The following is a 13,587-nucleotide window of genomic DNA, read 5'->3' as shown; positions in this document are numbered from 1 at the left end:
CCTTGGGGTGGCTTCTAAAAACTCGAGACAGTTGAAATGAGATGTTGTTCGACCTTGCTAAACTGGGCTCTTGAATTCCTAGTCCAGACATTCAGAATATTAGTTTTTCTTTCTGTTTCAGAATGAAAATCCAGCAAGTGGGAAGGTGACTTTCCAGCTAATCCACAGTTTATATCTGAGGGGGAGAAGCAGATGCAGAGCATGATTTTGCTTAGGGTGTGGTTTTGGAGTTCTTTTTTCACTTCTCCAGTATTGGTATCCCAACATATTATCTTACTGTTTTGTTTTTTTTAATTGATTTTAGTGCAAAATAGRAAATTCTCTAAGTTCAATAGAGCTTTTTTACACCTTTGCGTTGTGGATGCATGTCTTGTACATGCCAATGAACAGAACAAGTCCAGTGAAGTGGTATGGACTGAGGACCTAAAGGAGCTGAGTGAAGTGGTGTGAACTGAGGACCTAAAGGAGCTGAGTTGGGATCCTGCCCGTTCTTATCCTGGCTCTGGCAGAGGATTCCTTAATCACCTCTGTTTAGTTTTCACACGTGGGAAAATGGAGAAAGATTTCTTTGAATGTRAAGGTTCAGTGAAGAGGGAAACAGCATGTGCTGGATCCCTCCTGTCTGCTCTGTCCCAGTAATGGCAGAACATGTGTGGAGGATGTTTGCTGGTCCTAAGCTTGATAGGAAAGTTCTGTTCTCTGCTGCATGAATCAGTTCTGCAGTTCAATAAGCAAGAACTCCTGCCTTGCTTCATGATGCAGAGGCTGTCCTGGACAAAAGGAGCTAAATCCGGTTCTTCTTCCTTGAGATTTTGGTAAGACTGAGAGCTACAATTGGAATAATGCACAGTTCATTTAATAGCTTTTCTTTAATAGCTTTTCTTCTAGTTAAAGCTACTTAAAGGAAACCTGTGTTGTGGTATACTTAAAACTAAGTATTTATAGTTAATCAGCTTCAGTCATAGTTGTGGATTTATAAAGCAGTAGTGAAAAGTATTTTTTCAAAGTCATGAAGAAGAAAAGAAGACTAAGAACTTTTACTACTTCAAGAAAAACTCTTCCATAATAGTAAATTGCAGCATAACTCAAATGTGGTGAACAATGAAGAGTTTCCTTCTTGTTTCTTTTATCCTTTTCAAGCAGGGATGGTTAGAACCTCGTTGATGCCAGTGCCATTTGGGACAGGCAATGTGGCTTTGTGCATTGGCATATCCATTAAATCTGTTGCCTTCCCTGTTGCGTAACCTTGTTCAGTGCTGTGTGTGTGCATTGCTGCGTRGGCAAATGGCCTGATGAAGGAAAAGTTACTTTTACTAAGCAGCCTTAATGCAGGCTGAGAAACATGCTATAAAAATARCATAGAATTGAAGGCAACCACGGGGCAAACTCATAAACTTGCTAATGTATGCTGGGATGTATCAGGCAGAGGGGCAGAGCAAAATCTATTGTGTAAACGTGGGCATGGGGGCTGAGAAAAAGGAAGGCACAGGGCCACAGTCTGTAGATGAGTCTTGGACAGCTGCCTGAAGAGTTTGTACACTYTGGCAAAATATTTGAGGATTGTAGGGTGCTCTGCTAATTGAGCAGTAGAATTTTGTGTGTGTCACTTGGTGAGATGAAATAAAGCTCAGAGATGCTTAGTTGCTTTCTTTCATTTTTATTGCCAAAATAAATGACAGATAATTGTCAGACTGATGTCTACATACTTGGCAGTGGGTTGAATCAGCCATCCTGCTCTGTCTCTTGCTTTTTAACTATAGATTTGAAAAAGTGTGTGTAAGATTTTATTACCAGTTTCCTGGGGATGTATACCTGCTCTTGGTGTTTTTTAATCTTAGTTGGTTTTGCCATTCTTTTCATTGAAGTTGATATCAAAGAATTTGGTAGCTTGAAGCAGACTGTGTTTCCATTATGACTATAATACTGATATATCTGGGTTATGATAGCTCATGCATATTCTTTTTATGGTTTCACTGCTGCATTTGACTTAAACAGTTTTTCTTTTGAACTTTTCTGTATATGGAAAAACRGCAGTTGTTGCTCAAGCTTTACTTGTGAAGTCTTTAATAATTCTTTGAAAAATGYCAAATTCTCTGGAAAATATTGACTTCCATTCTATCAGACTGATTTCTCCCCMTGTYCCCCTCCCCCACTTGCTGGAGTTGGATAAAATCAAAAATATCAACGTCAATTCTGAGAAACCAGCCAGTTTGGGAATGGAAACTGTTAGGAAAAACCTTTTAAATCCTGAATACCTGATGTAGGGACAAACATTTAAGCATGACATCCTAAAAAGATAGAAAAGTAAGAAATTAARGCAAAGTCTGTCTTTCCTTGCTAAGGATCTGTGTGATTCCCTTCTTCCTGGTCTCATCCTTGTTCTTGCAGAGTTTGTAGTTGGAGGGTCTTAATTTAAACCACCCTTCATTTTTTTGTGTGTAAGCACTGTCAGGAGAAAAAGGACATTACTAACTAGTGACAGTTATTAAAATTTTAAAGTAATTTGTTTTCTGGATTAGAAGAATAAAAATAGTGATTGTTCAGTTTGTAGTCTTGGACTTTTAKCTATGTAAATATTGTGGTTGGCTTAGTTTCAGAACTGAAGTGTGGAAATCAAATTACATAGTACTTGTAAAGAGACTTCTGAATGAGAATGAAGCTTTTCTAGAATGTTACCATGAATTTATCAGTAAATTTTCTATGCAGACTTTCCTATGCAAGTCTCACGGGGCTGTTCATGAAAGCATTTTTTCCTTTACCTGTGCAGCGTGTCTAGTGGGCAGATCTTCTGGCTGCTGCTGTTTTCTTTTTCCATCTTGGGGAAAAAAATAAATTACCATCTCAACAGCCCATTAAAATTATTTTGCGGTGTTCTCAATTCTTATTTGACTATTTTCTTTCAAATTTATAGTGCTCATTTAATATGTTAAACCAGATGTAGGCATGATTGTACATTGAAATCTTAAAGCAAGTCTTGGTCTAACATTTATGCTGACTTCAGTTTAATGTATTCTGTGGAGGCCCATYTGTTTTGGGGTAGCAAAGTGAGAAAGAAAAGCTCAGGTTTTGCTGCTGAGCGTAGGCATGAATAGTGAAGCTACTATGTGGAAGCTRCTTCTGAGAACATCTGCCTGGAGTGTGGGCTCTGTGAAAGATGACAACTCAAACAAGATATTGCAAAGCAAGGAATAAGGCCTGAATTTAYTGCCAGGGAGGTGCTCTGATGTTGCTGACTGCATGGTTGCTTTTGCGTGGGGGAGCTGACTTGTTGGACTTGTTAACTTAAACCCTGGTGATTGTGTACCTGTGACCTTTATTCACTCGWTAGCAAACAGTGTTGTACTTTCAGATTGCAGGCTGGGCTGTTGGGGCAGTGTCCTGCAGCACCTGGTCACTGCTCAGACACCTTAGGTTAACTAGATCTGATTCTGTAACAGCTATGAAGCAAGAGTGGACCAATGGCTGTAGCTGGATGAAAGGGAGCCAAGAGTGCTGCACTAACATCCTTCTCTAAGCAGAGTTTGTGGCTGAAATAGCCTAAGAAGATACACAAAGAAATCTGTAATACTTGCTCGCACAGAGAGTTCCAACACTTCCTTGTCTCACAYCTCTCTCTATTCCGTGTTCTCTTTATGATCTCTTTTTTTTCCCTCATGATACTCGTAACTGTTTTGCTAATTTCCTTAGAATTGTTCCTCATAATGCTGCCAAATGTGACTCACTCAGCTCCTTTAAACCCTTTGTGAAAATACATTTCAAAAATATTGCCTCTCAAACYCAGCAGTGAATCTAAATTTAAATGTGTATTTAAAATTCAGCCSTAACAAAAATACTTCTTTCCAGTGTTGTGTCTAAACTGGTCTGTGTGTGGTGAGAAATATCCTTATTTTCTGTCCTGTGTAGTCCAGACCCACTTGTGGAGTATGAATGAAGAAATGATTCTATATTTCCTGGGCTGGAGAGTTTTGATCCATTTTTTTTTAATTGATTTGATTTTGTAGCTTGAATTCAAATCAGAGATTTGACTGAGGTGCTGTTGCTTTCTGAGGGCTTTTTGAGTGGATGCTGTGAARCTGTGGTGGTGTGACAAGGCAGCGAGGTAATTCTGCAAGTATGGCTGTGAAGAGAGGGTGAGAACCTATTGGAACTGAGCCAGSAGTGGTTGGGTTAGAAATCCTCCCTGAAAAAAGAGAGGTGCAAACCCTGCTGTGGCTATGAAGGCACCTGGAGTCACTGGTGAGAGAGGGTGCACTTGGGAAGCTCAGGAGGAAAATCAGGGAGCAATGGGAAATGYTGATTTAAACACCTCTTATTCTTCCCTCTGGTGATCCTTATCTGGAAAAGGAGTGTAATTGTCCTTGCTAGAGGGGAGTGGTAAATACAGATTCAAAAACGTTGCCTGGAAGCCTAACTGCACTTGAAGGCAGAGGGAATTGCATCAGACCAAGCTTTCAGACCAAGTCCACCTGAGACTTGTGAAATTAATACATCTGCTGGGAAGGAGTATTCAAAAAACTACCAGTCTTGGCCAGAGCTTCTTCTCCTKAATGTGAAGATGCTGTGTTAATAATTGATTCTGAACTGCCACAAAGTTACATTATTTATTAATCTGAACTAATCTTTTTTTGATTTTTTGTTATTATATTTTCATATTAAAACTCCCAGGAGTTTGCTTTTMCTTGTTACTTGGGCTCCTAAGAAATATCCAAGCACTCTTTTGGCAGGTTTTCTGATTTTATTTTTTGTAAATACAAGGATACAATTTGAAGTCTGGGCTTTAGTTTTAGATGAGGTTATCTTGGTGGAAGAAAGCTGTTCCCAGGTGTTTTGGCCTGCTTATTGGTGTGATCTGAAATCACAGAAAATACTCTGTGCTTCACTTGCTTCTAGTCTTTTAGGTGAAGTTAGTAAATCTATTTTTGTCTTTTTCTTGCAGTAATGAATGTTATAACAATTGAAGACTATAAGAGCACATATTGGCCAAAGTTGGACAGTGCCATAGATCAGCTTTTAACTCAGAGTCCTGGTGACTACATCCCTATCTCCTATGAACAAATATACAGGTAAGAAATACTTTAAATGCTACACAACTTTTTTTTTTCTTTAAAATGAAGTGTTTATTTGATCTTGCYACCTATGCATATGTTGTATTTTGTACCTTTGAGGAGACAGATGGGAAGGTTATGTGAAATACAAAACTGTTTAAATGATTAGAGTGAATAATACATACATATCCTGATATCCCATGTTAACAGGAATAAACACTGAAGAATTAAAATGTGTAAGTGCAGAAAACACATTAAAATAAACTCCATCACAGTTGTTTAGTGTACTGTACTAGGAATGTATTAAATACTCAACATCCCTTTTTCCAAAGAGTTTGGCATGGCAGGCAGATGACTTAATGTTTCAAAAGGCTTCTTCATCATATCTARTAAGAGCCAATTTGGTGCGGTTGATGTGCAGAAGGAAATAGAAGCAACTGGTCCAAGGTGCTTTGATGTAAATTATCATTTGTGTGTTTTGCCTCAGATGAGTTTGGTTTGTTCTCCCCTGGCTCAGCTATGTGCAGTTCCAGGCTGTTTGAAGAACAGGCCTTTGTATTCTTGTCTGGAGAAGGTTTGGCTCATACCTCTCTTGGAGCTGCAGTTGTAGAAGGGTTCTGATCACACACCAGAGCTGCCCTTCAGGCTAAGAGAGTGAGATGATGGGGGATTTGCTTCCCCATCACACTGCTGCTGCAAACCAAATATCTGGATATCTGTTGYATGTATTTTACTATTACCAAAACTAAAGATTTTCCATAGTTTTGTGGTAGTAACTGGTAAAGCTGGTGTGTCAGCTTTCTTAAAAAAATTATGTCTGTGATTGTAATTACTCTGCCACAGCCTCTTCCAACCAGGAGATTGATTTTATTTTTAAAARTATTTTTAGACTGTTCCTTTAATTGACAATCAAGACAAGATAGATTGACAGGGGAAGGATAATTGATTATTTTTAAAAACTGAATTTAATAAGGATGTTTGCATGGAGTATTATTGAGAGTCTCTAACAGACTTGGTGTTTAGATCCTCTCTGCTTCTAGAACTAGAAGAACAGWCTAAAGAACTAGGCCAGTTCTTTAGTCTGAAAAATGAAATGTTTCTTGAAGCGGTTCAAACAGCTACATGTCTTTTTTTCTTTAGTCTTTACAGTGAAACTGAGGTGAAAATACTGTAGTATTTTTGGTCATCTTTGTGCTGACTAAAGGAATCAAGGTTTCCATAATGCAAACTCAAAATACATTATTAGAAACCCAAATGACTCTATTTGACATGGTCACTGATAGCTGTAGGTGTCTAGTCCCCAGCAGTGAGAGCTAGGAGATAACTGCCACGGTGTCTGTGCAGATATTTACAATAGATCAGTTTATCTGTAAGGTATCAAAGTGTCGTTAGTGACTGTTTTCAAATCTGAATCCAAAGCCTGCCTGTGCGTAGTCACTTCCTGTCATAAAAGGGTTGGATAAATTGGCAGAGAGGTGTGAAGGAAGGTTTGAGGTGAGGAAAAAGTGCACAGTTAAGCTGTACTTCTGGCAACCTCCACTGCCTGCCAAGTGCWGTGTAGTTTTTGTTCCTCAGGACAGTTGAGAAAGCTTGGATATTCATTCCTGTCACCTACTGCTTACCCTCTAATGTCCTTCCTGGGTTTTCCTTTTCCTAAGGTGTTTGGTTATGTTAAAGAACAAGCTCGTGACTTCTTTTGGGTAATAGCAGGGCAAGGGTGATTCACAGAATTAGCCCACAATCAGGAACTGAAAACAGGATCTCAAAATGGGGAAGGAACCTCTAAATAGAAGTGTTCAAATAAAAGGTAAACACACCCTGTTTGTACGTGGGAAGACTGGTGTTTGACTACAGAATATAGAGATGCAGAAATAGATGCAGCAATAGTAATACTAGTAATAATAATAGTATGCAATACTAAGGAGAAGTGTACTTTTAAATTCAGTTTAGTTGCATGTAAATGAAGCAGTCAGCTTATGGAAGTAGCTGTATACTGGTTAGCTGTGGAGCAGACAAATGTGTGGCCATGTGCTGTGGTTACCCACCTGGCTGATGCTGTAAGAGATCACAAAAATCAGTCTCACTTTCCTTATCAGTGTTTCTCTCTTTGATCCAAACTAAACTGCTATTCTTGCTCTTAGCAAAGAGCATTAAACCAAAATGTCTTTTGCATTTGCTTGTTTCTCGATGTCGTATCTGCTATTGATAGACTTGATATAAAAGAAAAAGGATGACTTTGACTGGTGTTATTTAAATAATATCAAACTACAGATACTTAGTTATTTTTTAAAATATAGTAATACAAGAGGTGGAGGATGCTTATGGTTTTAAAGAAATAGCATGGTTCACCAAATAAGCAGACTTTTGCCATCTTTGTAGTTTGCCTGTCTTTGTATCCCCTTCTCAGCAGAGAACTGGAAATCATAGTTCCCCTACAGAGACACAGTGTTGCTGTCCTATTGCTTTGGGCTTTTGGAACCATTAAAAGACTGCAGAATTCAAGTCTGGGGTCTGGATCTCCCTGGAAATCAACCGTTTGCACATATGCTAAGGAGCAGTCTCTGGCCTAAATTGATTCCTGTCACAGTTGTTGGTACAGAGGAGTGTAGAGTGGGGCAGAGCAGAGGAGATGTGACTTGCTCAAGATACTGGGTGAAGTCTTCCTCGGCCTCCTGGATTAGACAGCTAAATTTCAGAATGCTGACTGAGAAGTAAAAGGTGCTTGGTACAGGTGAATATTGGTGTTAGACAGGCATTGATGACTCCTCTAATAATACCTTGGTGAAAGTAATACATGTATTTACTTTGCAACTGCTGTAAATATGTAGCCTTATTTTGCAGATGTTATATTGCAGTATGAGAGCAATAAATATTCTTAAGAAACAAAGGTAACACTGAAGACCAGAGTTAACACAGCCAAGCCTTGGAATGCAGAATGGAAGTCTTGTTCCTCTTTTTTCTGCATCTTTCTTTCTTATGGAAGTGTAGAATTTCCTTAGAATTTAGGCAACAAAGCATAGAGTAACATGCTTGGGTCTGTAATTTTGGCATTTTTGACATTTGTTTGGAAAACTACCAGGTACTGTTTTGATGCAATTTCAATGGTAAGATTTCCCTTCTTTTAGTAAGGGTTTTGTGCTGGAATATTCATAGAATTGTTAAACCTGCTTATTTTAATAAGCATTAAAATGCTTCATTCACGGGAGAGTCAAAAGCCAGAAGTAGGAATGTGCTGTTGACAGAATTGTCCTGGGTGTTTTGGAGTGCACTATTAAGAGAACTCATTGTAAGTTAAAATGAGGCTGGGGAGGGGGAAAGGGGTGGACACTCTGGAGCCTCCAGGGGAGCTGTAAGAGCCTGCTAGAGCTCATTCCAAGCTTGGGACTGTATTTAAAAGTTCAACAATCATTCAATTAACTCTATTATCRTCAACATTGAAACTTGAAGAAAATATTTTGAAGTCTGTTACCCTTCATTGCAAACTGTTGTAAGTTCATTGTTTGTTCCTATATTTGTTTCTGCAGTTGTGTGTATAAGTGTGTATGCCAGCAGCATTCGGAACAGATGTATAGTGACCTAATAAAAAAGATAACTAACCACTTAGAGAGAGTCTCAAAGGAGCTGCAGGTAAGAAGCTGCACAATCTAATTCTCTCTTTCCTGGGATATGTGATTATATCAGAGCAGCATGTAGGTGGCCCGTGGAGRGGATTGCTATTAAGACTGATTTACATTAACTTAGAAAATTGTCAACTACTTCATTCACTGTCAGACAGAAAAYCAATTATTAGATCCAAAGGCTTGGCACTGCCAAACCTTGGATATCTYAGCCATGTGGAGTGCAGTGGCTAAACGTGAATATATTATGTGTAATGGAAGAATGGAGAATGGGAAATCTAAAATATAATCTGGGATGTAAATACCTTAGTGAAACATGGTCTGAGCACATGAGTTAAATGTCTGCCATTCCTGTGTAAATGTGTATAAATTGTTAATGGTTCTTGTGCACCACAAGCAGCACAAAAGAGAAAATCTGAAAGAAAAAAAAAAKAAGTGAATTAAATATAGATCGTGAAGTATAAGTTAAGAACTACTGCATATTGAGTTCTGTGTTAGTYTATTCTGCATTTTTCTTGCCTATCTCTAGATGTCAGTGGTTTACAGCAGTCCTAATATATACAGTTTGTACATCCCTATCCTTCTCTGCATCTTATTTGTGCATCCATGTTTGTTTTCATGTGTGTTCCTTGTTGAACATTCCTTTTAGACTAGAATCTCTAGATATGTACTTAAAACTGTCAGTGTTGTAGCAGCAACAGCTTGATTTTTTTCCCTGCAGCTTTTTTCACTTCCATTACTGATCGAGTTCTGTACTGATTTGCAGTACATGAAGTAGAGATGCCAAATACAAAAAAAACCCTAAACTACAGCAGATTTTTCAGTGTTTCTAATGCGTTGATGACTAATTTCTGTCAGCCCAAAGCAGTCTTAACGCTTTAACTGCATCAGGTACTTCTGTCTAAATGTGCATTCCCATCAAAATTTATAGCACTGTGGTTTCTCTGTTGCACTCTTCCTCTTGTGGCTCTCCTTATAAAGAAAAATAACCACCCAGCATTTAATAGGTATGGTATTTGACTATGACATATCTTGAACTAGGTTCTTCCTTGTTTTCGCTTTTATGTTCTCTTTATTCCTCGTGGAGTGACAGCCTCAGTGGTTTGTAAAAATTGCTTGAAGTTGGTGAACGTAATATTTAAAATAAAACCTTCCTTTGGTTCTGCTGAGCTGGTGCAGCCTGTACATTTCTTCTTCTGTTTGTGAGAACTATGATTCATTTCAGCTATACAGGTTTAGCCAGTTTTTCTGATATATCCTCTGGTAGTATGCTGCTTTAGTTCAATTTGAATTTGGGAATACCCCAAATTCTTTACTCTGAGCTAGTSCATGACTGTTTTCTCTAAAGTTCCAAAACAGAGACAGCTGATTTTAAAGTTTGCTTTTGCACATATGAGCCTAAATACTTCTGCCTGAAAACAAGGCTGGCTTCTGAACATCAGCTTGTTGAAAGAATAATTGAGACAACTGTTTAATGCAATCTTAGCCTTGCAAAAGTTTCTTATGTAGGTTAGACACACCTGTAATATAACATGATACCATCTTTGAGTGCATTATGTGAGTTTTGTCTGATGTGTGTATGTGACTGCTTTTGGATGACATCTGGATGACATTTGGATAAATCTTTTTGAGCCTCTTGAGGTAAAACGCACRTGCCTCAAAAATTGTTCTGTAAAGAAACTCTTTTAGCTGTGGRTTGTGAAATTTGCTCTGAAGAAAATACTGCAATTAATTTTATTATCCTGATACATCTTTGATCTTAATACATTTTTGTGACATTCAGTCAGTCTGAATTTATGTTGAAAATGCAGTTCTAGATCTTTACCCTAGCAACAATAACAAATTACTTTGTAAAYGTTGGTTGCTTGGAAGTTTCTGGCTCAAACAGGCAAACAATAAAAAACCCTATGTATTCAAATCCTTTTAATGTAGAGTTTGTGGTGTTTTGCTTTCTGACATAATCTCATTCCACCTGCCACCAACATTTAAGGGAATTGCAGAGTTCTGTTTAGTTGGCAAGCTATGACTTGATGCAAGTTGTTGGTTTTTAATATTTAGAGTTGCTAAAGTAGCCCAGTATAAGCAGAAATATTGGTGTGTGTAAGAARGCAGATGCTTGTGGAAACTCAAATGGCAGGCAAATGCAGTATCTTTCTCTGRACAGGCCAGCAATTTTGCCTTGATTGTAACAGTTTAATGGCGAGTGGGCTGCACAATGTCTGCATGTAACCAACATGCCAGAGCAAGCTGTCTCCTACAGGAACCACTCATCAACAGCCTAAGCAGTAAAACCCAGATACCAAACAGTAAAAGTGGGAGCACCTCAGGGGACTGGTCAGACTTGCTCTTGCATGGATTTAGTCCTAATGGAKTTTGGTTTCACTCTTCAGGGCATTCTGCAGAAACTCCTTATATGTATTTATTTTCCCTCTCCCTGTCTATGTAGCCCTCAGCTTGTCTGACCAGCTGGTCACAGAGTGGTGGACACTCAGGTGTCCTGAGCTGTGTGTCCCAGGCTCTGTGCTGGGACACTCGAACAGTCCCTGGTCATCCTGTGTGTCTTCTGCTTTTTCCACCACTTGGTGTGGTGTTGGTGTTTGTTACCTCATTCATTCCTGTGTATTCCTGAAGCTCTGCTTCTCGTTTTCACCTTRAAAGAGTTACTTTCAGTGGTGGCAGAGGCCATAGGAAAATGTGACTGGGCTGATGTTATTTTCTGCATGTTGGACCTTGGGYGAAGAGCAGTGCCTGCTGAGTAATAGTACATTTAGATGAGATGGATTGCTTGTCATCAGGCTGATATGGGGCCTCCTGGATGCCAAGCCATTTGCAGGACCCTCATTACTATATCTGTAAGTAAATGATCCTCTCTTCAGRCTGCTATGGAGAGACTCTGAGTTAAGATTGCTTCCCTTTCCTGCCATTGATGTCTGACCAGCTTCTTTGCATTAGTTATGACTGAGTTTTGCCATGTGGGGCTTTCAGTAATTGAGAATTAAATCTCCCTCATTCTTGAGTTGATCAGAATTTTGAATTTTGTCAGCTTAARAAAAATAACGTCTGGCTGCAGAAAACACAAATTAACTTGTTTCCTGTTGTCTTGAGGTCTGTGAAGCCTGTGGCATACAGATGATTTTTCTAAGATGCTTTATTTGGAAACATTTCACTGGTAATGGACATAGTTCATTATGTTGTGGTTTAAAATAATGTCAGYTGTTTCTGTGGGTAATTGCTGAGTCATTCAGATGTATGAGATAGGGTGAATACACAAGYATATGCTTTCAAATTAAATACATCTCTTTAAAATGAATAAAATTGTATTTGCATTAGGCACTAGTGTTTCTGGCTTCATTTATTCTTATGCACTCTGATAAAGTAATTTAAAATCARGCACTCTACCCATTACATATCTCTTCAGCAAAAGACACTGGAAAGTACTCAAAGCATTGACAATCAGAATGCACYGTGGCTTTGAGCTGGCCTGTTACAAAAGTAGCTTTTTTATTCAGGTACAGGGTAATATTTTCCTTTTAGCTAGAATAAACTCAGTGCTTCCTTTGTGAAAAGATTGAGAGCTGAAAACCRTTTATTTGTTATGTTGCACCTTTTTTTTATCTAGAGGAGAGAGAAAAAGGGATCTATTGTTTTATGTTTGTGGTGGGGTTTTTTATGATGATGAATTAAATTTTTTTATAATGAACATGATTGCACTGAGGAGTCACTGGTGTTGATAGGTAATTTGCATGTCTGCTGTTTGGCCCCCAGGACCTTCAGAGTTATAGTCTTTGTTGTGCAATGCCAGAAAGGTTTCCTGCCTGMTATTAATCCTTACAATTTCTCAGCCTTCTGTCTTGTCAGCTCTCAAACCAGTCGGTGCAGTGTCTGAAAGTTTTGTCCTTCCTGCTGTTTCCTTCAGAAAATGTGTGTGGGGATCAGGTGTCCCAAATGAGGGTTTTAGGGTGCTCAAAGTGCCAGTGGTAAAGGTATCAGCAAAAGCAGCTTTAATATTAGTGAAAGCATGACACTGTTCTTTGACAAAGTTCATTCTAATACTGCTACATGGTTAAAGCACACAGAGAAAAATYGGACTAAAACCAATMRTWTTAAMASAAAAATCAAGCAGAAATTATCTGTATGGAGATCACACAACAGAACTCACTTACAGGCCTGTCTCACCTGTGAATTTAATGTACTTAGGAATCTAAGAGAACAGCATTCCCAGTGTGTTTGCTATGGCATGTGCACACCTGAACACACACAGACTTAAARGAGTCATTCTCTGTTGTCATCTGTTTTCAAATGTAGCTTAGCAATATCTGTTGTGGACAATCTGTTCCTTCCTTGCCTTTTCCTGTCTTATTTGCTGTGTCTCTTATTTGCTCTCCCTTGTCCCCATGATTGTGTGGAGTTTTCATMCAGTTGTGAGGAGTCTGTCATCTCCTGCTGCTACTGTTTCTGAAACACTAATCTGATGAATACAAATGCCTTATTCCAAACTTCAGATGAGTTTCTGAACTTCCTTACTTTGWCTTTTAGAAACAGTTGTGTAATGAAGCTTAAGTGGCTTGTCATGTTTACCCTGGTGGGCTTTGCATGTAGTCAGGGTGGCATAAAAATGCTTCCAGGGACTGGGACTTGGAAAACTGAATTTCTAGCTGTGGACAGAGTTATACACTGGAGACCATCTCATACCACTTCTTGATATTTACGCTTTAAGGTGGTTTTRCTCCAGATTGTTTCACAGATGTCTTTTGCTTTCCAAGGTACAGTGGTATTACATTATTTTTATATAGTGCTCTAATGGAATTGAACAGTTATGCTCGTCTGTGAAATACAAATATTGGCAACATCATCCATGGSTTCTTTTTGTGTAAACTTGGTAAATCAAATTGCTAATGAAGGCATGATTAGTAATGTACTTCTGG

At 38.6% G+C, this 13,587-nt stretch overlaps 1 protein-coding gene across 1 annotated transcript in view; it reads left to right on the top strand.

Annotated features, from left to right (window-relative positions):
• Positions 1–13,587, top strand: part of CACUL1 (CDK2 associated cullin domain 1) — a 41,924-nt gene that overhangs the window by 1,479 nt on the left and 26,858 nt on the right. Inside the window, exons 2-3 of the mRNA XM_057381650.1 lie at positions 4,937–5,063; positions 8,570–8,672. Of these exons, the coding sequence (XP_057237633.1) occupies positions 4,937–5,063; positions 8,570–8,672 (230 nt within the window). The remainder of the gene's footprint in view (positions 1–4,936; positions 5,064–8,569; positions 8,673–13,587) is intronic.

The sequence above is a fragment of the Malurus melanocephalus genome, unplaced genomic scaffold, assembly GCF_030028575.1.
Source record: "Malurus melanocephalus ecotype Western Australia unplaced genomic scaffold, MMel_1.1 scaffold_519, whole genome shotgun sequence".
Classification (NCBI taxonomy): Eukaryota; Metazoa; Chordata; class Aves; order Passeriformes; family Maluridae; genus Malurus; species Malurus melanocephalus.
The sequence above is the reverse complement of the archived record's forward strand: the minus strand, read 5'-3'. Positions and strand labels throughout refer to the sequence as shown.